The 23526-nt window shown below is 41.6% G+C and overlaps 1 protein-coding gene across 2 annotated transcripts in view; it reads right to left on the reverse strand.

Annotated features, from left to right (window-relative positions):
* Window positions 1–23245, reverse strand: part of LOC122561472 (carboxypeptidase A1-like) — a 39958-nt gene extending 16713 nt beyond the window's left edge. Inside the window, exons 1-6 of one of the 2 annotated variants that reach the window (XM_087999403.1) lie at window positions 23099–23184; window positions 16130–16211; window positions 8270–8404; window positions 8036–8134; window positions 6876–6977; window positions 877–978 (exon numbers count right to left, since the gene is read on the reverse strand). In XM_087999403.1, coding sequence (XP_087855529.1) covers window positions 877–978; window positions 6876–6977; window positions 8036–8134; window positions 8270–8404; window positions 16130–16211; window positions 23099–23169 — 591 coding nt within the window. In that variant the 5' untranslated portion in view covers window positions 23170–23184. Of the gene's footprint in view, window positions 1–876; window positions 979–6875; window positions 6978–8035; window positions 8135–8269; window positions 8405–16129; window positions 16212–23098 lie in introns of both variants that reach the window. The other variant, XM_087999404.1, reaches the window with a different exon arrangement.
* Between the last annotated feature and the right edge of the window lie 281 nt (window positions 23246–23526).

Consider the following 23526-nt stretch of genomic DNA (forward strand, 5'->3'; position numbering starts at 1 on the left):
TATGAAGGCATCAAACTCAAGTCTGAACCTGTCCTCAACTGAAAAAGCACAGCAGCATTTCCCTGCTGATTGATCGGTAATCTAGAGCAGGAACAATGACTGATTTTTCTTCCTCACATCGCCCATCCTGAAAAGATTTTAACTCAGTAATGTTCCCCCAAATGCTGTATTCTTAATCAGAAATGCTAAAGCACACAGTGCAAATACACACACTTGAGCAATCAGAATATTCTTCTGAGATTAGGTTAGCGTCATTGGGTTACCAATTCTGAATTGCTGGTGATTTCATAGCAGGAGTTTCGGCTTGCAATTGTTCCAAACAATCAAATTTCCAAATGCTCAAAATACCATTTTTTTAAGACTAATACACTAAAGCATTCAAACTAAATGATAACACAATTATTTTATAATGTTTGTGAGTTTGCTGTCAGCAGTGCCTAGGAGATTAACCTTTAATTCTACAGGCAAGCCTAGAATGTTAGCAACCCTAATTATATGATCAAGAAAAGGAAATTTGAGAGGGTTTAAATATAGCCTGCTGGCTGTTTTGAGATTAGGTGTTACAGTTATCAGTGGGGAAACAGCAATTGGTCATGAGTTGTATTTAATGTACGTTGGTGTACTGGAGGTAATAGGGTGGTCATCCTACCAATGGTGAGCCTTCAAAGAGCTACAGATATGTAGTGCTTCCATCTCTGGACTAGTGGGATGCTGTTAGAGTCACATCAGAAATGGAAACAAAAGTGAGCTCACAATCCCATTTGCTACAAATTATGAACTGGATTTTACAATCACTGGCTAAACAATGACACAGTCAGATTTGTAAGAACCAAGCCCTTTTCATTCTTCCTTCAAACACAATCTTCTAAACCTTACCTTATTTGCAAGCCAGAGGGATGTAGCAGGGCTAATCCATTCACGGGCATGAATACCAAAATTAATCCAAATAGCAGGTCGATTAATCCCACCAGTGCTGAACTGTAGAAAGACCAGTCACAAACAGTTGGTTTTGGGTAAACTGTACTACAAAATAGCCAGCATTATTAAATTCTAATACATCATCTGAAATAACATAAATAAAACAAAAATAATGTCTGATAATCAAAAAGAGAAAGTGACTATTTTTCCTCTGCTGTTAAATGTGATTACGCAATTGGGTAGGCACTTACTGAACAATTCTGTGTGCTAATTGTTACATTAAGAACTAATTTAAGATAATAATTTGAGCTTTCACTATGGCTCATTTATGCTTGCTGGATGGATACTCTTCTCTTTGATCAAAAGTTCAGGCCTTGCACTTTTTTTAATTTCTGGAAATATGAAGAGTCTATAGTTCCCTGTTGCTTTCTCCAATGACAACACCTCAGGCCAATCATTGTCAGTGTAATAACCAATCAGCATCCCTTTTCTCCTTTAATATAAATTTTGTGATGGTTTGAATTTTGACATTCTTGCATTTCTCCTGACAGCAATGTCTTCCTTTTCACTAAAATTCTTTTTGACACATTGAGTTATTGTGTTCTGGAATGCAGTGCCTGAAAGAGTGGTGGATGCAGATTGAATAGTAAGATTCAAAAGAGAATTAGATAACTATTTGAAAAGGAAAAATATCGTAAACCTAACTGGATAGTTCTATGATAGACTAAGCAGGTAAATCAAGTGGCCTCTTTCTTTGTTTAATGACTCAGAGTGGGAATGATTTCTGTGCTGGAATTTAATTGATGCCTATTGTGATTTATAGAAAATTAGCAATATAGCAGAAAATCATATGTTGGAAAATACTTTGGGTGTACAGCTAGTTAATAGTTTAAGAATACTCAAGAGTGACATAGACTGAAATCTAATTGACTAATTCACATAATTTATAACCAACATAAGAAACAACTAGGATTGGGTTTTTCCTGAAAACTCAGTCTTTTCAAATGTAAATTGCCTGCAGAGGTAATTATGTAGATATCTCCCTTCTTTTTTTTAAGGGCATATAGTAATTCTAATACCTTTATAATTCTAATACATTTCTATTTTAAGATGAAAATGTCAATTATCTCCCATTGATATCCCAAATGTTATTGTGCTAGCAAGGTGAGGAATGTGCTAGCAAGGTACAGAATAGGGAAAGAGAGGAGTTGAACTACAGAGATGGTGCAGGAGGGAGGTTTTTGGATACCTGGATAATTGGGCTCATTCTGAGGTAGCTGGGACCACTACAAACAGGATTGTCTACACCTGAACCAGAGGGATACCAATATCCTGCAGGGAGGGGGGTGATGTTTGCTAAAGCTCTTCGGGAGAGTTTAAACTAATTCAGCTGGGGAATGGGGAAGCTAAATTGTAGTTCCAGTGTCCAGGAGGTTGAGAGAAGTGAGATCAGAAATGAGGTTTCAAGGTCACAAGAGTTCATCGACAAGCAGGAAGGTGGTTTGAAATGTGTCTACTTCAACATCAGGAGCATCCGGAATAAGGTGGGTGAACACAGCATGGGTTGGTACCTGGAACTTCAATGTTGTGATCACAGAGCAGGGACAGGAATGGTTGTTGCAAATGCTGGGATTTAGATGTTTCAGTAAGACAGAGAAGATGGTAAATGAGGGGGTGGTGTGGTATTGTTAGTCAAGCACAGTATTACAGTGGCAGAAAGGACATTTGAGGACTTGTCTACTAAGGTAGTATGGGCTGAGTTTAGAAATAGGAAAGGAGACGTCACCCTGTTGGGAGTTTTCTATGGACCTCCGAATAGTTCCAGAGATATAAAGGAAAGGATAACAAAGATTATTCTGGATAGGAGCGAGAGTAACAGGGTAACTGTTTTGGGTCCTTACCTTTCCAAATATTGACTGGAAATACTATAGTTCGAGTACTTTAGATGGGTCAGTTTTTGTCCAATGTGTGCAGGATGGTTTCCTGACACAGTATATAGACAAACCAATGGGGGCAAGGCCACATTGGATTTGGTACTGAGTAATGAACCTGGTCAGGTCTTAGATTAGGAGGTAGGTGAGCACTTTGGTGATAGTGACCACAATTCGGTTATGTTTATTTCAACAATGGAAAAGGAGAGGTATATAATGCAGGGCAAGAGTTATTGCTGGGGGAAAGGCAATTATGATGCGATTAGGCAAGATTTAGGATGTACAGGATGGGGGAGGAAACTGCAGGGGATGGGCACAATTGAAATGTGGAGCTTATTCAAGGAACAGCTACTGCGTGTCCTTGATAATATGTACCTGTCAGACAGGAAGGAAGTAGTCAATTGAGGGAGCTATGGTTTACTAAAGAAGTTGAATCTCTTGTCAAGAAGAAGACTTGTATTAGGGTGGGATATGAAGGCTCAGTTAAGGCACTTGAGAGTTATGTGTCAGCCAGGAAAGACTTAAAGAGAGAGCTAAGAAGAGCCAAGAGGGGACATGAAAAGTCGTTGGTAGATAGGATCAAGGAAAACGCTAAAGTGTTCTTGAGATATATCAGGAATAAAAGGACGACGAGAGTAAGATTAAGGCCAATCAAGGACAGTAGTGGGAAGTTATGCGTGAGGTCCGAGGAGGCCAATGGGCTGAGAAATGGCAGATGGAGTTTAATTCAGCTAAATGCAAAGTGCTGCATTTTGGGAAAGCAAATCTTAGCAGGACTTATACACTTAATGGTAAGGTCCTAGGGAGTGTTGCTGAACAAAGAGACCTTGGAGTACAGGTTCATAGCTCCTTGAAAGTGGAGTCGCAGGTAGATAGGATAGTGAAGAAGGCGTTTGGTATGCTTCCCTTTATTGGTCAGAGTATTGAGTACAGGAATTGGGAGGTCATGTTGCGGCTGTACAGGACATTGGTTAGGCCACTGTTGGAATATTGCGTGCAATTCTGGTCTCCTTCCTTTCAGAAAGATGTTGTGAAACTTGAAAGGGTTCAGAAAAGATTTACAAGGATGTTACCAGGGTTGGAAAGTCTGAGCTACAGGGAGAGGCTGAACAGGCTGGGGCTGTTTTCCCTGGAGCATCGGAGGCTGAGGGGTGACCTTATAGAGGTTTACAAAATTATGAGGGGCATGGATAGGATAAATAGGCAAAGTCTTTTCCCTGGGGTTGGCGAGTCCAGAACTAGAGGTCATAGGTTTAGGGTGAGAGGGGAAAGATATAAAAGAGACCTAAGGGGCAACGTTTTCACGCAGAGGGTGGTACGTGTATGGAATGAGCTGCCAGAGGATGTGTTGGAGGCTGGTACAATTGCAACATTTAAGAGACATTTGGATGGGTATATGAATAGGAACGGTTTGGAGGGATATGTACCGCGTGCTGGCAGGTGAGACTAGATTGGGTTGGGATATCTGGTCAGCATGGACGGGTTGGACCGGAAGGTCTGTTTCCATGCTGTACATCTCTATGACTCTATGACTGTAGGTGAAGTGCTAAATGAATATTTTTTGTCAGTATTCACACCAGGAAAAAGACAATGTTGTCAAGGAGAATACTAAGATACAGGCTACTTAACTATAGGATTGAAGTTCACAAGGAGGAGGTGTTAGCAATTCTGGCGAGTGTGAAAATAGATAAGTCCCCTGGGCCAGATGGGATTTATCCTAGGATTCTCTGGGAAGCCAGGGAGGAGATTGCAGAGCTTTTGTCTTTGATCTTTATGTCATCATTGTCTACACAAATAGTGGCAGAAGACTGGAGGATACAAATGCTGTCCCCTTGTTCAAGAAGGAGAATAGAGACAACCCTGGAAATTATAGACCAGTGAGCCTTACTTCAGTTGTGGGTAAAATGTTGGAAAAGATTATAAGAAATAGGATTTATAATCATCTAAAAAGGAATAAGTTGATTAGGGATAGTCAACACTGTTTTGCAAAAGGTAGAATCATGCCTCACAAACCTTATTGAGTTCTTTGAGTTGGTGACCAAACAGGTGAATGAAGGTGAAGTGATTGATGTGGTGTATATGGATTTCTGTAAGATGTTGATAAGGTTCCCCACGGTAGGCTATTGCACAAAATACGGAGGCATGGGATTGGGGGTGATTTAGCAGTTTGGATCAAAAATTGGCTAGGTGAAAGAAGACAGAGGGTGGTGATTGATGGGAAATATTCATCCTGGAATTCAGTTACTAGTGGTGAACCGCAAGGATCGGTTTGGGGCCATTGCTGTTTGTCATTTTTACAAATGACCTGGATGAGGGCCAAGAAGGGTGGGTTAGTAAATTTGTGGATGACACTAAAGTCAGTGGAGTTATGGATAGTGCTGAAGAATGTTGCAGGTTACAGAAGGACACAGATAAGCTGCAGAGCTGGGCCGAGAGGTGGCAAATGGAGTTTAATGCGGAAAAGTGTGAGGTGATTCACTTTGGAAGGAGCAACAGGAATAAAGAGTACTGGGCTAATGGTAAGATTCTTGAAAGTATAGATGAGCAGAGAGATCTCAGTGTCCATGTACAATGATCCCTGAAAGTTGCCACCTAGGTTGATAGGGTTGTTAAGAAGGCATACGGTATGTTAGCTTTTATTGGTAGAGGGATTGAATTTTGGAGGCACGAGGTCATGCTGTACAAAACTCTGGTGTGCCCACACTTGGAGTATTGCGTACAGTTCTAATCACTGCATTATAGGAAAGATGCGAAAACTTTGGAAAGCTGCAGAGGAGATTTACTAGATGTTGCCTGGTATGGAGAGAAGGTCTTATGAGGAAAGGCTGAGGGATTTGATGCTGTTTTTGTTAGAGAGAAGAAGGTTGAAAGGTGACTTAACTGAGATCTATAAGATAATTAGACAGTTAGTTATGGTGGACAATGAGAGTCCTTTTCCTCGGATGATGATGGTTAGCACGCAGGGGCATAGCTTTAAGTTGAGGGGTGATAGATATAGGACAGATGTCTGTTTCTTTTTTTCAGAGTAGTAGGGGCATGGAATGCACTGCCTGCAATAGTTGCAGACTCGCCAACTTTAAGGTCATTTAAATGGTCATTGGATAAACATATGGATGAAAATGGAATAGTGTAGGATATATAGGCTTCAGATTGGTTTCACAGGTCGATGCAACATCGAGGGCTAAAGGGCCTGTACTGCGCTGTATTGTTCTATGTTCAATGTTCTATGAACAGCAATTCCTCCTTTTTTACCACTAATATCACCACAGGAGGTGTATATTTCTTGCAATCTGTCTTTGTCCTGAAATGTTCTCCATGTGCAGGGAGTTCAAGGAGAAACTTAAGTTGGGGCTAGGGTTTCATTGCTTTTATTTTTAGGTAAGCTGCCTGTGGCGGGGCAACATGTCTCTACCTCATCAACATATCGAGCAAGTCCTGGGGCAGAGCTAGAGATATGCAAGTATAGTGAACAAGAGTGCAGTGGCGTTATGTGAGCACTGCTGTTCCTCCCAGCTCCACAGGAATGACGTTTGGAATGCTTTGTGAACTCTTACATTTTGTTGGCAGCTGCAATCCCTATTAGAGGATCCTGAGTAGAACAGGCCCAGATCTTGCTCCACTCACTGCTCTCCAGTTTTGGCAAGAACACTGCAATCAGGCAATAGGTTCCTCAATTATGTAGACCCCTAAAATCCCAACATTAGGTTTATTGATTCAGAAGTATAATTGGGGCCCTTGGTGTTGGCCTCCAAACTTAGTCTTTGTTCACTTATTTTACTCTGATAAACAGGCACATATAAGTCCAATTTCTCATCCTCATTTCATCCTTGAATCTGAAATAAAGTTGTTCAGACAGTCTCATTGCCAAAACTATATTTTCATCATGACTGTGAGTTCTTACCAAAGCTAATCATCTTTTTATTTATCAGGTAGGGTTACCCCTTTAAGCAGTGCTTTGCAGTTTGGGAGTTGTTTGATTGAAATATATAACATGAAGAGATATGCCAGCTCCCTGTTTATACCCACCCTTAGCACATAGATTGGGCGGTTCTCAAAAGTAGTACCAATCTGCATTTTGCTGACCAGGTCTGAGTTTGAAGCTACAAACGAGTCCATCCAAGTGTAAATCTGAGGAAGAGAGATAAAATGAAGAGTCAGAATGATTTATTATTAGACAATGAGATTCAAGACCTTGTGTTGTCTCTCTGGAAGTGGATGGAGGAAGAAACTGTACAATGTAAACTGCAATGGAAAATTACATGGCGCTCAATTTAAAATGAGCAGTTGATTAACTACGCATTAATTTCAGATTACAATTTCACCCCAAATGACAATCAAATGCGGATTTTCAGAATATGGGATTTCCACCTTGCTCAGTAAGTTCTAATTTAAAGACTCAATCCATTCATTTTGACTTCCTCAGTGGAGAAAATAGTTTCCCTTTTATCAACACAACAACATTTGATGTGGCCACCCTTCTGCCTTCTATATTCTGATGAATCTGTGCTGTCCCTTGTCCAAGAAGAATATATCCTTCTTGAAGGTGGAGTTCCACATTACAGGCAGTGTCCTATCAAGACCTTGTGTAACTCAAGTATAATGAATGTACTGGGAGCTTTGGAAGAGTGATAGAATAAATTCAAAGCACACTGATAATCATAACAGTAAAACAGGCAAGAAAGTGATAAGGAACGTTGGGTTGAATAAAGGATTAATTACCACTCTCTAACTTTATTTTTGTATCCTTTCCAAGTTTAAGTTGTGAAACTTCAAGAATGATCTCTCCCTTAAATACAAAGGTTTCCATTTTTACCTATGACTGTTCGACTTTGCTTTCAATGTTTATAAAAGGGCAGCGCGGTGGCTCAGTGGTTAGCACTGCTGCGACACAGGTTCGATTTGCACCTTGAGCGACTGTCTGTGTGGAGTTGCACATTCTCCACGTGTCTGCGTGGGTTTCCGCCAAATGCTCTGGTTTCCTCCCACAATCCAAAGATGTGCAGGTTAGGTGAATTGGCCATGCTCAATTGCCCATCGTGTTAGGTGCATTAGTCAGGGGAAATATAGGATAGGGGAATGGGTCGTCTGGGTGGGTTACTCTTTGGAGAGTTGGTGTGAACTTGTTGGGCCAAAGGGCAAGTTCTGTACTGTAGGGAATCTAATTTAATCAAATTGCTTGACTTTACCTCCTCCAGTGTGTGGTAAGAAGCATAGTTGAATGTTTGGCTTTTACGTTCCTTATGCCGAGAAAGTATCATTTCCTTCTTCTCTTCATCCAATAGAAGCTGAAAGGTTAGAGTATAGTGATTAGTAAGTTGTCCATAAAATCAGCTGACCATAGCGGTGACTCCAGAGTCAGTGTGCACATTGTGCAGTGTAATCAGATTATAAATCACTAAAGGTCAGGTGAAAGACAATACCTGCAGATCTTCAATCAAGATTGAGTAACCGATACCGTTGAACTCAAAGAAGGCTTTCACAGATTGCACATGTTCTCTTGGGACTTGGATGTCAATGGGCATCAAGGGTCTGCTTGGTTCTAACCAGAAATCAATCTGAGGATAAGAATTGTACAATAGACTATTAGCGTATGGATTGGCACAAGTTAAAAAACACTATCTAAGAAAAAACACTGAAATGTTTCCAAGGTTTTTAATTTGTACAAACCCTGACATAATCCAGGTTGACATGCTCCATACATCAGGGAGGGAGTGCTCCACTGTCAGAGCTGTGAATTTCAGGTGAGGCATTAAACCAGTGGTCCATCTGCCATAGAGTCATAGAGATGTACAGCATGGAAACAGACCCTTCAGTCCAACCTGTCCACGCCGACCAGATATCCCAACCCAATCTAGTTCCACCTGCCAGGACCCGGCCCATATCCCTCCTAACCCTTCCTATTCGTATACCCATCCAAATGCCTCTTAAATGTTGCAATTGTACCAGCCACCACCACATCCTCTGGCAGCTCATTCCATACACGCACCACCTTCTGCATGAAAAAGTTGCCCCTTAGGTCTCTTTTATATCTTTCCCCTCTCACCCTAAACCTATGCCCTCTAGTTCTGGACTCCCCCACCCCAGGGAAAAGACTTTGCCTATTTATCCTATCCATGCCCCTCATAATTTTGTAAACCTCTATAAGGTCACCCCTCAGCCTCCGATGCTCCAGGGAAGACAGCCCCAGCCTGTTCAGCCTCTCCCTATAGCTCAAATCCCTCAACCCTGGCAACATCCTTGTAAATCTTTTCTGAACCCTTTCAAGTTTCACAACATCTTTCCGATAGGAAGGAGACCAGAATTGCATGCAATATTCCAACAGTGGCCTAACTAATGTCCTGTACAGCTGCAACACGACCTCCCAATTCCTGTACTCAATACTCTGACCAAAAAAGGAAAGCATATCAAACGCCTTCTTCACTATCATATCGACCTGCGACTTCACTTTCAAGGAGCTATGAACCTGCACTCCAAAGTCTCTTTGTTCAGCAACACTCCCTAGGACCTTACCATTAAGTGTATAAGTCCTGCTAAGATTTGCTTTCCCAAAATGCAGCACTTCGCATTTAGCTGAATTAAACTCCATCTCTATTGGCCCATCTGGTCCAGATCCTGTTGTAATCTGAGGTAACCCTCTTCGCTATCCACTACACCTCCAATTTTGGTGTCATCTGCAAACTTACTAACTGTACCTCTTATGCTCGCATCCAAATCATTTATGTAAATGAAAAAAAGTAGAGGACCCAGCACCGATCCTTGTGGCACTCCACTGGGCACAGGCACTCCACCACCACCCTCTGTCTTCTACCTTTGAGCTAGTTCTGTATCCAAATGGCTAGTTCTCCCTTTATTCCATGAGGTCTAACCTTGCTAATCAATCTCCCATGGGGAACCTTTTCGAATGCCTTACAAAAGTCTATAATCCCTTTGAGGTGGGTGTAAAAGATTGTTCATCAATACTTATTTCTCAATCAACATTACTAAAACATTATGTTGTTGTCATGTCTTTCCCTGGAGCTTGCTGTGTTCTAATTGCCTGCTATATTGGTACATTAAATAGTCCTTCACTAACTGTGAAGTGTTTTACAACATCCTTCAAGTGTGAAAGATGCTAAATAACTGCAAGTTATTTTGTATTTGGTTAACGGTTCAATGTTGTGTTGGTTTGGGGTTGGGGAGTCCAGAACCAGAAGGCATAGGTTTAGGGTGAGAGGGGAAAGATATAAAAGAGACCTAAGGGGCAACTTTTTCACGCAGAGGGTGGTACGTGTATGGAATGAGCTGCCAGAGGATGTGGTGGAGGCTGGTACAATTGCAACATTTAAGAGGCATTTGGATGGGTATATGAATAGGAAGGGTTTGGAGGGATATTGGCCGGGTGCTGGCAGGTGGGACTAGATTGGGTTGGGATATCTGGTCGGCATGGACAGGTTGGACTGAAGGGTCTGTTTCCATGCTGTACATCTCTATGACTCTATGAATATTTTAGTAAAAGCATAAAAGACAACAAGAATAATGACATATAAACTCACTAGAACATTACCAGGACTGAAGGTTAACACTTTGAATAGGAAATTGAGAAGAGCCATTTTTCCAATTGAGCTGAGAAGGTGACAGAGCGAACAGAAAGAGATCTCCAAAATTATTATTGGAATAATATCATAAATAAGGATTGTTTGGTTGGAAGGACAGTAAACAAAAAAGATTGGAGAAAGATTGGAGTGATTGGACTTGTATACACAAGGGTTTAGAAGGATGAGAGTGGATCTGATTGAGAAGAATAAAATTATTAATGGATTGGATACTCTGGAGGCAGGAAGCATGTTTCCGCTGATGGGTGGTTCCAGAACCAGAGGACACAATTTAAAAATAAGGGGTAGGCCATTTAGAACAGAGTTGAGGAGAAACTTCTTCACCCAGAGAGGAGTGGATATATGGAATGCTCTGCCCCAGAAAGCAGTGGAGGCCAAGCCTCAGGATATTTTCAAGAAAGAGATGGATAGAGATAGTGGAATCAAGGGTTATGGGGATAAGGCAGGAACAGGATACTGATTGTGAATGATCAGCCATGATCATAATGAATGCTGGTATTGGCTCAAAAGGCCGAATGGCCTACTCCTGCACCTATTGTCTATTGTCAAAAGGAACAAATTCTAAGATAATCACAAAAAATACTTTGCTCATGGCTATGAGGGATCAAATAGTAAAGTGAGACCAGACAAGATGAGAAGAGAAATGCTGCCATGAACCTGATAGATGAAATGGCATTTTGCCATCCTGTTGCATCCTATAGTTCTTTGATGTAAGTTCCTGCAAGCTTGAAAGATCTCACAGATCTGGAGGATTCAACAGTCTGTTTCTTTCCAGTCACACAGATTCACCATTGTTCCAGAGAATGTCCAACCTTTAGCAAATCAAATGTCATTTCCCCTTCCCCTTTCCTCTCCCCTCACCATCCATCCACGGACAGACAGGCTAGAATTGCATTGTAGCATTGTGTGGATCCAAGTACACTGTGGAGTGGAGGGTTGTAAGTGTACCAATTACTTAGAATAGAGGTTGGTTGACCATCCCATTCCAGCATTCAATTAAACGATGGCAGATTAATATCTTAACTTCGACTATGGTTCTGTCACCTTTAACACTCTTGCCTGACAAAAATCTATCAAGTTTGGTTTTGAATATTCTAATTGAGTACCACCTCAACAGCTTTTTGAAAAGAATTCCAAGGTTCAACTGAAGCATTGCATCGCTACATTAGATGCAGTGCTTTGTTAACTTGAACCTCTGTTTTATATTACAGGAGCAGTATGGGACCACCAACAAATTTGACAGGTGAGAAAATGAGGCATTTTCCAGTGGAGCAAGTTATGTGTTCTGTAGAAGGAGTAAGCTGATATGAACAAACAAGTTAGGAATAGCTCACAATGTGGTGTCTTCTACAGAAGTGCAGACTGGGCAACAGTTTTGCAGAAAACCCACATTCTGTCCTCAAAAAGACCCTGAGCTTCCAGTTGCCTGCCCTTTCAACACACCACCATGCTCCCCGGCCAATACCCCTGCCTGGGGTTTCCTACACTGCTCCAGAGAAGTTCAGCGCAAGCCAGAAGCACAACATCTCAGTTTCCTCTTGGGAACTCTGCAGCCTTCTGGACTCAATATCAAGTTCAATAATTTTAGGGCCTGAACATCTTCTCCATGTCCTTACCCCAACCCCCACACAACCAGGCCTTGGTATCCCATGGGCTGCTACCACAAACAACTTATTGTCAGCCACTAACAATCTCTATTAGCAGCTATTGATTCTCCCAGGCTTACCTTTACACGCTTTTTTGTCTGCCCAACTGTTTTTTCTTTCTCTCTCCCTCTGTGCTCCATTTCTACCTATCATTGACTCATTGCCCCCCTGCCTTCTCTAACATATACAATATACCAACCTTTTCCCAGTTACAATCAGTTCTGTAGAAGGGTCACTGGACCCGAAACATTAACTCTGCTTTCCCTCCACAGATGCTGCCAGATCTGCTGAGTTTTTCTGTCAATTTCTGATGATGTTTCAAATTAGGAGTAGCAGTGAAACATTTCATCCTCTCAGGTCTGCTCTGTTATTTGATATCATCATGGTTGATCCACTAATTTCCACTCTAGCCGCAATGTCCTTTGACTACCTTGTCAATAGAGAGAATCTATCTAACTGAGCCTTAAAAGTGAAGTTGCAGGTAGACAGGATATTGAAGAAGGTGTTTGTAATGCTTTCCTGTATTGGTCACAGCGTTGAATATAGGAGTTGGAAGGTCATGTTACAGCTGTACAGAACATTGGTCAGGCCACTTTTTGAATATTACATGCAATCCTGGTCTCCCTCCTATCAGAAGGATGTTTTTAGATTAGATTACCTACAGTGTAGAAACAGGCCCTTTGGCCCACCAAGTCCACACTGACTTTCCGAAGGGTAGCCCACCTAGACCCGTTTCCATATATTTATCCCTGTTAGGTGCTTTAGTCAGAGGGAAATGGGTCTGGGTGGGTTACTCTTCAGAGGGTCGGTGTGGACTTGTTGGGCCAAAGGGCCTGTTTCCACACTGTAGGGAATCTAATCTAATCTAATGCACCTAACACTACGGGCAATTTATCATAGCCAATTCATCTGACCTACACATCTTTGGAATGTGAGAGGAAACCAGAGCACCTGGAGGAAACCCACGCAGACACAGGGAGAATGTGCAAACTCCATACAGACAGTCACCCAAGGGTGGAATCGAACCTGGGTTCTGGCTCTGTGAGGCAGCAGTGTTAACTACTGAGCCACTGTGCTGCCCTAAATACCCTAATGTTGTGAAACTTAAAAGTGTTCAGAAAAGATTCACAAAAATGTTGCCGGTGTTGGAGGGTTTAAGCTATATAGGGAGAGGCTGACTAGGCTGGGGCTGTTTTCCCTGGAGTCTTGGAGGCTGAGGGATGACCTTATAGAGGTTTATAAAATCATGAGGGGCATGGATAGGATAAATAGGCAAGGTCTTTTCCCTGGGGTGGGGGAGTCCAGAACTAGAGGACATAGGTTTAGGGTAAGAGGGGAAAGATTTAAAAGGAACTTTAGGGGCAACCGTTTCACGCAGAGGGTGTTGTGTGTTTGTAATGAGCTACCAGAGGAAGAGGTGGAGGCTAGTACAATTACAACATTTAAAGGCATCTGGATGGGTATATGAACAGGAAGGGTTTAGAGGGATATGGGCCAAGTGCTGGCAAATGGGACTAGATTAGGTTGGGATTTCTGGTCATCATGGACGAGTTGGACCAAAGGGTTTGTTTCCGTGCTGTACATCTCTATAACTCTATGATTCCATGACCCATCCTCTGCCTTCTGGAGAAATAAGTTCCATACACTAATCATGCTCTGACACAAAATGTTTCTCCACACCTCCATCTAAAAGTAATATCTCTTACTTTTAAACTGTATCCCCTCATTTTAGTCTCTCCCATAAGGGAAATATGCTTTCAGCATCCACCCTGTCATGTCCTCTCAGGATTTAAACAAAATCCAAAAGAACTGCAGGTGTTGTAAATCAGAAACCAAAACAGAAGTTGCTGGAAAAGCTTAGCAAGTTTGGCAGCATCTGTGAAGAGAAATCAGAATGACCATGTCAGGTCCAGTGACCTTTCCTGTTCTGAGGAATCTGAAATGTTAACTCTGATATTTCTTCACAGATGCTGCCAGACCTGCTGAGCTTTTCCAGCAACTTCTGTCTTTTATTTCCTCTCAGGGTCTTGCCAGTTTCAATAACATCATTTCTTATTCCTCTAAACTTTTGTGGATAGAGGCCCAATCTGTCTAGCCTTTCCACATAACCACCTCATCCTAGGTATCAGCTAACACAACATTCTCTGCACTGTTTCTAATGCAACCAAAGTCTTTCTTAAATCAGGGTACCAAAACTGGTGCATAGGTCGTCTCAGAAACATCTTGTGTGACACTATGTTTATATATTCCATCTCCCTTGCTATAAATGACAATAAACTCCATTTGCCTCCCCAATCATGCACCATCCCTGCAAACTATATTTTTTGTAGTTAATGTACCAGATCACTGATGAAGGACTGTAATATATCATTATTATTTGGCAACTTAAATTTTAAAGTAGATTTTTGGTTTTCTGTTAATGGAGGTGACAATTCTTTTCAGGATCAGAAGCTTTTTTTTATAAGCAGTGGATCAAAACAGCAGTTCCAAGGCATCATGTGGCTTAAGCTCAATGACTGACGAAGTTCCCTGCTGAGATAATTGCTGAAATAGTTACTACGTTGAGTCTTTATGACCCAGAAAAAGAAGCCAGAAGAAGGGTTGCTTTAGAAGATCTGAGAAAGATGCACTAAGTGGCAATTAATTAGTGGTCAAGGTTGCTGGAAAACACTTTTCTGAGAGTTCAGTGTGAAAAATCAACTGGTTAACTTGTAACTGTGTATATCAGGAACAATAGTAATGGAGAGAATCATATAAAATCATACGTTCAAACATAAAAATTAGGATCAAAGTTAGGTTATTTGGCTCATGCCTGCTCTGCCATCAATATAGTCATGGCTTATCTGTTCATGTTATGAATTACAAATTCCTATCTACTCCTGTTAACTTTTTATTGTATTGCATCTACCTTCAAATTCTGTTGAACATACAGAAATTTGACAAGAGGAAATGCTTGCAACCTCTTCAGTTGAGAAGAAATCTTAAAGTGAAGGCAGGAGGGATGCTTCACTGAGGCTGAGATTCTGCAAAGTATAATCTGGGAAAGATGACTGAATCTTTCTTTTTGCTGTTTGAATCTTTCCAAATTGCCATATGATTTTGTATTTTTGTTTTGCTTCTGTGTAATGAAGTTAAAAATACATTAGCATCCTTTTGTAAATATGTTCAGTGACCGACCATAGCAGGATCCAAATTGTAAAAATAAAATTTATCAACCCAGGCCTCACTCTGCCAGTTTTACCATTAGCTGGAATCAATAACAATCCTCTGATCCCTCCATATTGCTGAGTTCTGCAATTTCTCTCCATTTAAAAGCATGCTGCTTTTCCATTGTTCCTGCCAAAGGAGACAATTTTACATTTTGCCACATGGGTCCATCAGGAATATTTTTGCCCATTCATTTAATCTATCAATATCCTTTTGCAGATTGCTTATGTCCTCTTCATAACTTAATTTCCTACACATCTTTGTGTTATCATCAAACTTAGCAACCATACATTTGGTTCCTCCAACTTTGATATAGGTTTTAATTCATTGAGGCTCCAATGCTGATCCCTCTTGCACTCCACTGATTACATTTTCCAACCTGAAAATAACCCAATTATCAGTACATTTGATTTCCTGTTCACTAACCATTCGTCTACTCATGCTAATGTGTTATCCTTACACCATGTGTTCTTATTTTGCCTAATAATCTTTGACGTGGCAAATTATTAAATGCCTTTTGGAAATCAGAAATTGCCTTGATTTCTTTAATATATACATTTCAGGGATTCACAATGACACATTAGCAATTATTACAGTTCAATAATTATTTGTATGTTTTTAACTGCAATTGATGATTGCTGATAGGTAAAGCATTTTAATATAGTGAGAAATCTAAAATGTCATACCAAAGGCCACAACTAAGATTGAAAAGCATAAGGCAAAGATAATACGTGACCACTGATCAGACTGAAATGGGAGACAAAGCATGAAGGGATGCCCAAGAATTGCATTGATTTATATTAATTAAATATTATCTTTATGTATGCTAACTCACATTTAGATGCTGTAGTTCTTGGAGAGATTGCACCAGGTCAAGCTGTGCCCCATTACTGGCAGTGATTCGTAAAACCTGGTCACTGTAGGAAGCAAACATGAAAGAAAGGGAATTGAAATTCTTCATGGGAGAGTTAAAAGCCATGGGGCAGTCTTTTCATCTCAACCCTTGAGAGAGGAATGTGTTACACTGTTTCTGAAATGGTAGATTATTGTGTGTTACTTTAAGCTTTGTACCAAAAATTACAATAGGCTGTGGAATAATAATGTGGAAGCAGGAAATGGCAGAGGAGTTGAATAAATACTTTACTTCAGTCATCATGTTAGAAGACACTAACAGCATTCCAAAACACACTAAATAAAGAGCTAAAAGAAGGTGTGGAAATAAATATGATACTATCACAAGAGAAAAAGTAAATGGGTAAACTAATGAAGCCAAAGGCCTAGGGTTGCATCCTGGAATTTTAAAGCAAGTAGATACAGAGATGATGGATGCACTGGTAACAATTCTCCAACAATCCTTGACTTCCAGAAAAGTTCCAAAGGATTGGAAAGTTATCAATGTAACACGCTTATTCAAAAGTTGAGCCAGACAAAGAAAAGCACAAGAGATGTGGAGGTACAATGGTTCAATGGTTAGCACTGTCCTTTCACAGCACCAGGGACCTGGGTTCAATTCCAGTTTTGGGTGACTGTCTGTGTGGAATTTGCACACTCTCCCTGCGTTTGTGTGAGTTTCTGCTGAATGCACTGGTTTCCTCCCACAGATGAAGATGTGCTATTTAGGTGGATTGGCCATAGGAAATTGCCCTGTAATGTCCTGGGATGTGTACGCTAGATGGATTAGCCATGGAAATGTGGGGTTATAGGGATAGGTTGGGTGTCTGGTTCTTGGTCGGATGTTCTTTGGAGGATTGGTGCAGACTTTGCTTGTCTGAAAGGCTTCTTTCTGCACTGTAGGGAGTTTCTGATATGATAGGCCTATTAGCTTAACATCAGTCATTCGGAAAATGTCTGATTCTGTTACAAATGATGTGAAAGCAGAATATATGGAAATACATAACACAATCAAGCAGAGTCAGCATGGCTTCATGAAGGGGAAATCATTCCTGACAAAATTATTAGAATTCTTTGAGGAGATAAAAAACAGGAAAGATAAATGGAAACCAGTAGATGTAATATATTGGCTTTTCCAAAAGGCATTTGATAAGGCACCACATATAAAGCAACTTAATAGGATAAGAGCTTATGATATTGGGTGGTATATTAGTATGGATAGAGAATTGGCTAAGTAATAGAAGACAGAGAATCAGGATGAGGGAGCATTTTCAGGATGGTTACCTGTAACAAGTGAAATGTCACAGGAATTAGTGCTTGGCGTTACAATTGTTTTCTAGATTATTGGCTTGGACAACAGAAGTGGAATACTGTCACCAGGTTTGCAGATGACACAAAAATAGGTGAGAAGGCAAATAGTGTGGATGACGCAAACAGTCTACAGAAGGTTGGAGACAGCTGAAGTGAGAGCATAAAAGATTAAATATAATGTGTGAAAATGTGTGTTTATGCATTTTGGCAGGGAGAATAGAGGAACTGAATATTATTTAAGTGGACAGACACTGTAAAAAGATGTATCACAAAGGGATCTGAGGGTCCTCATGGACTAAGCACACAAAAGATAGCATCCATTTTCAATTGCAATAAGGAAGGCAAATGAACTTTATTTCAAAGGCAACAAAATCTAAAAATAGGGAAATTTTGTTAAAACTATACAAGGCGCCAGGTGGATCACACCTAGAATACGGTGAACAATTTTGATGCCCTTACCTAAGGAATAATATATTGGCATCAGAGGCAGTCTAGAGAAGATTCATAGGGTTGATCCCAGTAAGGAGGATTTTCTTACAAAGAGAGGTTGAGTAAGATGAGCCTTTACTCATTGGAATATAGAAGAATGAGAATGACCTAATTGAAACGTATAACACTGTTAAGGTGCTTGACAGGGCAGATGCTGAGAGTTCATTTCTCCTTGTCTAGGACCAGAAAGCGTAAACTCAGAATAAAGGGTGCCACATTTAAGACAGAGCTGAGAAGGAATGTATTCTTTCAGTAGGTAATCAATCTGTGGAATTATTTATGCAGGCGGCTGTTGAAACCAAGTCATTAAGTATATTCAAGGTTGAGAGAGACAGACTTTTAATGAGAATGGAATCAAGAGTTATGGGGATAAGGTAGGGAGGTGGAGTTGAGAATTATCAGATGAGTCATGATCTCATTGAATGGCAAAGCAAACTCAGTGAACTAAGTGGTTGCTTAGTCTTACAATTTCATAGGACATTTTTTGATGATGTATTAAGCAACCCAAAACCATCTCATTCAGATTCGCTATAGATATCAGAGGGAATCAGTTTAGCTCAGTTCGCTGGCCAATTGGTTTACAGAGTATTGTAATGCCAATAACGTGGGTTCAATTCCTGTCACCTGTTTGAGGTTACCATTGAAGGACTCTCCTCTTCAACTTCTTCCCGTGCCTGACGTCTGGTGGCCCTCAGGTTAAATCACCACTAGTCGCTTCTCTCTAATAAGAAAGCAGCCCCTATGGTCTGGTAAGACTACGGCAACACAACTACAAAGGTATCAGAGAAAGTTGAGACCTTAATCCTGTTTATTTGAATTGGAAAGATTGGCACTTTCAGAAAGCACAGATCTTTGTTACGTGCTGTAGCAGAAAACAAATGTTATTCATTGCAAAAGTTAAACTCGATTATTCAAGAAACTGTGCAATAGAATTTCTAGGAAAAATATTGTATTGATGTAATAGTTTCTGTTAATTAAATAGTTTATTTTAATTAAACAGCTTATTTGTCCAAACATTTAATGAGTAGCTTTCCTGGGTGGTCAGGCAGCGTTTTTGTGATGATCTTAGAACCCATGGTTCTGCAACCCAGTAATTTTTAAAAAAGTTTTCTTTCAGTCCAATTAGGATTAGTGCCCATTATTTACCCCATGCCTTTAAACCCAGCTGGGATTCCCGCCCCCGTTACTTGCAGAACAGTGAGTCCTCGGGTACAAGCTATCAACACCACACAAGTAATCAACCAACAGGGGGCATAAGATATCACATGAAGACTGCACCCTTCGAGACCCCCCCTCCTATTTTCGGTTTTAATGTTGTGAAGTCCCTATGCTTTCAATTCATCCTCTGTGCTCTCCTAGGCCATTCAAATATGTTTCAGAGACAAACCTTGAAGGATTCTAACAGTATAAGGATAAGAGTCAAAACTGGTCATTTGTTAGTGGATCTTTTTGTCTCCTTTAATCTCTATTTTCCTTCTTTCATTTCTCCATTTTGTTCTTATTGCCCTGGTCACTTTAGCTCATGTTCAACCAATCAAAATGTGCTCAAATGCTATGAACAAGTGTCAATGATCAAGTTCAGCAGCTCAACTCTGAAGTCGTGGAGTGAAGGGGGTTTGACAACCCCCCAGAATTGCCTTGGATGCTACTAGATTCTGGATTAGTGGTGCTGGAAGAGCACAGCAGTTCAGGCATCATCCAAGGAGCTTCGAAATTGACATTTCGGGCAAAAGCCCTTCATCAGGAATAAAGGCAGTGAGCCTGGAGCGTGGAGAGATAAGCTAGAGGAGGGTGGGGGTGGGGAGAAAGTAGCATACAGTACAATGGGAGAGTGGGGGAGGGGATGAAGGTGATAGGTCAGGGAGGAGAGGGTGGAGTGGATAGGTGAAAAACGACAGGTAGGACAAGTCCGGACAAGTCATGGGGACAGTGATGAGCTGGAAGTTTAGAACTATGGTGAGGTGGGGGAAGGGGAAATGAGGAAACTGTTGAAGTCCACATTGATGCCCTGGGATTGAAGTGTTCCAAGGCGGAAGATGAGGCGTTCTTCCTCCAGGCGTCTGGTGGTGAGGGAGCGGCGGTGAAGGAGGCCCAGGACCTCCATGTCCTCGGCAGAGTGGGAGGGGGAGTTGAAATGTTGGGCCACGGGGCGGTGTGGTTGATTGGTGCGGGTGTCCTGGAAATGTTCCCTAAAGTGCTCTGCTAGGAGGCGCCCAGTCTCCCCAATGTAGAGGAGACCGCATCGGGAGCAACGGATACAATAAATGATATTAGTGGATGTGCAGGTAAAACTTTGATGGATGTGGAAGGCTCCTTTAGGGCCTTGGATAGAGGTGAGGGAGGAAGTGTGGGTGCAGGTTTTACAGTTCCTGCGGTGGCAGGGGAAAGTGCCAGGATGGGAGGGTGGGTTGTAGGGGGGCGTGGACCTGACCAGGTAGTCACGGAGGGAACGGTCTTTGCGGAAGGTGGAAAGGAGTGGGGAGGGAAATATATCCCTGGTGGTGGGGTCTGTTTGGAGGTGGCGGAAATGTCGGCGGATGATTTGGTTTATGCGAAGGTTGGTAGGGTGGAAGGTGAGCACCAGGGGCGTTCTGTCCTTGTTACGGTTGGAGGGGTGGGGTCTGAGGGCGGAGATGCGGGATGTAGACAAGATGCATTGGAGGGCATCTTTCGAAGGTTGGTAGGGTGGAAGGTGAGCACCAGGGGCGTTTTGTCCTTGTTACAGTTGGAGGGGTGGGGTCTGAGGGCCGAGGTGCGGGATGTAGACGAGATGTGTTGGAGGGCATCTTTCGAAGGTTGGTAGGGTGGAAGGTGAGCACCCCTACTGCAAATCCTCTTGCAAGGATGCCTGCCTTGAAGAAGTTTTCCTCCTCTTGCTACAAGAATCTCAGGGAGTCCCTCTCCCACTGCAACTATGCTAATTTCTCCCCACCCCCACCCTCCTCTAGCTTATCTCTCCACACTCCAGGCTCACTGCCTTTATTCCTGATGAAGGGCTTTTGCCCAAAACGTTGATTTCAAAGCTCCTTGGATGCTGCCTGAACTGCTGTGCTCTTCCAGCACCACTAATCCAGAATCTGGTTTCCAGCATCTGCAGTCATTGTTTTTACCTCTTGGACTCTACTAGATTAATCTCTGGGACTCTGTTGCAAGTCTATCCCGGGAGAAAAAAAATCATGTGGGCAAGGAAACAAATTGTGTTTTTCAAAACTAATTTCTGCAAACACTTATCTACCAGTAAGAAAGATATTGGAGGTGAGGATAAAAGGCGACTTGACTGACAGAATCATCTAACTGGTTAATGAGGAGTGAATTAGTTTCCTGATTGTTTTTAGAAAGGTGGTATACTGCATAAATGGACACGTCGGGCAGCCAATGGCAGATTTGTGGGGATGGGGCATTTGGAAGCCAATAATCATGTGGTGAAATCTTCAGGAATATGTGCAAACAAAATTGGCAACCATTGGATGGCTGTGCATTGGGAAACTGGGGAGTGGGGGATGTGATTGTGATGTATCAAATTATGAGGGGCATATGCAGCATAAAAAGAAATGAACTTTTCCCCTTGGGGGAGGGATTAATCACCAGGGGCATTGATTTAAGGTAAGGAGTGGGCAGGAGGTTTACAGGGAAAAAATGGAAAAACAAAATTCACTCAAGGGAATCTGGAACTCACTGCCTGTAAGGGTGTTAGAGGCAGAACCCCTTTAAGAGTTATTCAGATGTACATTGCAATGCCAAAGCATATAAGGCAAAATGTTATAAAATCAGGTTAGAATAATTAGGTGGTTGTTTTTGACCAACACAGACTCAATAGTCCAAAGGGCCTTTTGCCGTGCTGTAGGCCACGAGAACTCTCTGATTACCCTCTAGTTAATGTCACCTGTTAACATGAGCCTTGGCATTAAACCATTTGTGGATTGGAGAAAGTAACGAACAAACCTTAATAAAAGCAGATGATTAAGATTCACAATCTGTCATTGACTTAGCTGCCTTCATACTGAAGCTTTTGGTGTATGCCAAAAGATACAAGACAGATTCTGGGGTCTCACTTTAAATCAAGCTCTCACCATAGAGCTCGGTCTTCATGTGCTGATGTACATTCACAAGGCACCAGCCCCAGATGGCAACCATTCTCCAGTATAAACAGGATCATCCGCTATTGAAAATAATGCATACAAGCAATAAGCTTATATTGGCATCAAGACTCCCTTTTCCTGGTGTGACTTTACCCTAGAGCTATGACCATTGTCAACAAATTAGATGATGTAGGAGGGCTGGCCATCACCCAAACTATTGTCCTTCACCACTACGCACAGCTCTCAGTCCGGCTGTATTCCAGTCTTATACATGGGGCAACTCCACTAATACATAAGGAGCTCATTGAGAATTGTCAGCCTGTTTTACCCTGCTCCATTCTCTGGAAAAGACAACGATGCAGGGCTAAAACTCTACATTGTTTCCTTGTGATCCCACATGCCTAGGATGCTTATTTGTGCCAAACAAGATTTTTCTGCCAATCTGTGGACCTCGTGTGCCACCAATTGAGAATCTCAAGGGTTGGATTTTATCAAGCCATGAGAAAGGCTGTTAATCCAGGAACCTCATGTTTTCCTGCCAATGTTATCAGTGACAAGAAGCTCAGTAGCTCAGTCAGAGGCAGGTAGTCAATTAGTTTGACCACTTCCCAACTCCCCTTCGCATGAAAATGCCCTTTTTCTCTTTCCAAAGACTCAGATATGGTCATTTATAATGATGATGATGCTGAGCATCTAACCCTTTGTTGGGAAATACTTCAGAGATGGTTATCATCCTCAATTAGGCAGAGGTCCCGGGGTGGCCTCTTATTTAGCAGCGATCAGTAACATGCCATCCTGGATTCTGCTGCCCTCCACATGGGCCAGGTTCTGTCGGCCTTGATACTGGGATTATTTACTTCTCCCACAATATTCCAGCCTTCACTTCAATGAATATAACTTCACAGAGGGCACAATGACAAGCTTCCAAATGACCCAGTTGTGTGACAATTCCTTGCTATAATTTTGGATGGCTGACTGCATACTTTGATTGAATTTTCAAAGCACACATGTCAGGGAAAATGACATTTACTTACCCAATAAACGTCTCCTGGCTGTAAACAGCCACTAGAAAAGCACCAAGAACCAATACGGCCCTCATTTTCATCAGGAAACATGTCAAAAAGCTTCTTTCACTGACGTTTATAAAGATTTCTTATCTTAGTCCAAGTGCCTTTGTTAATTATTGCCTAAAGTTTATATATTTTTTCCCCTTGTATCTTTTGTCTCCCTGCTGTCCAGTTCCCACAGTACAATGAGCTGAATTCAACCACACCTCCAGTTTCTGCCAGTCCCTATTTAGAATTCACAACACCTGCTGAGAGGAGAATTTATCCCATAACATGTTCTTTCTGCACCCTTGAAATTCACAGGACTAAAGGCTGATAACAAGTTTTAAGAACATATTGTCATGTTTCATTTCGTTTAAAGAATATGAAGCTTCTATATTTCACTTCTGGTCCAT

Source organism: Chiloscyllium plagiosum, unplaced genomic scaffold (assembly GCF_037043375.1).
Source record: "Chiloscyllium plagiosum isolate Xiang-an unplaced genomic scaffold, Cpla_swu_hap1 HiC_scaffold_23, whole genome shotgun sequence".
Classification (NCBI taxonomy): Eukaryota; Metazoa; Chordata; class Chondrichthyes; order Orectolobiformes; family Hemiscylliidae; genus Chiloscyllium; species Chiloscyllium plagiosum.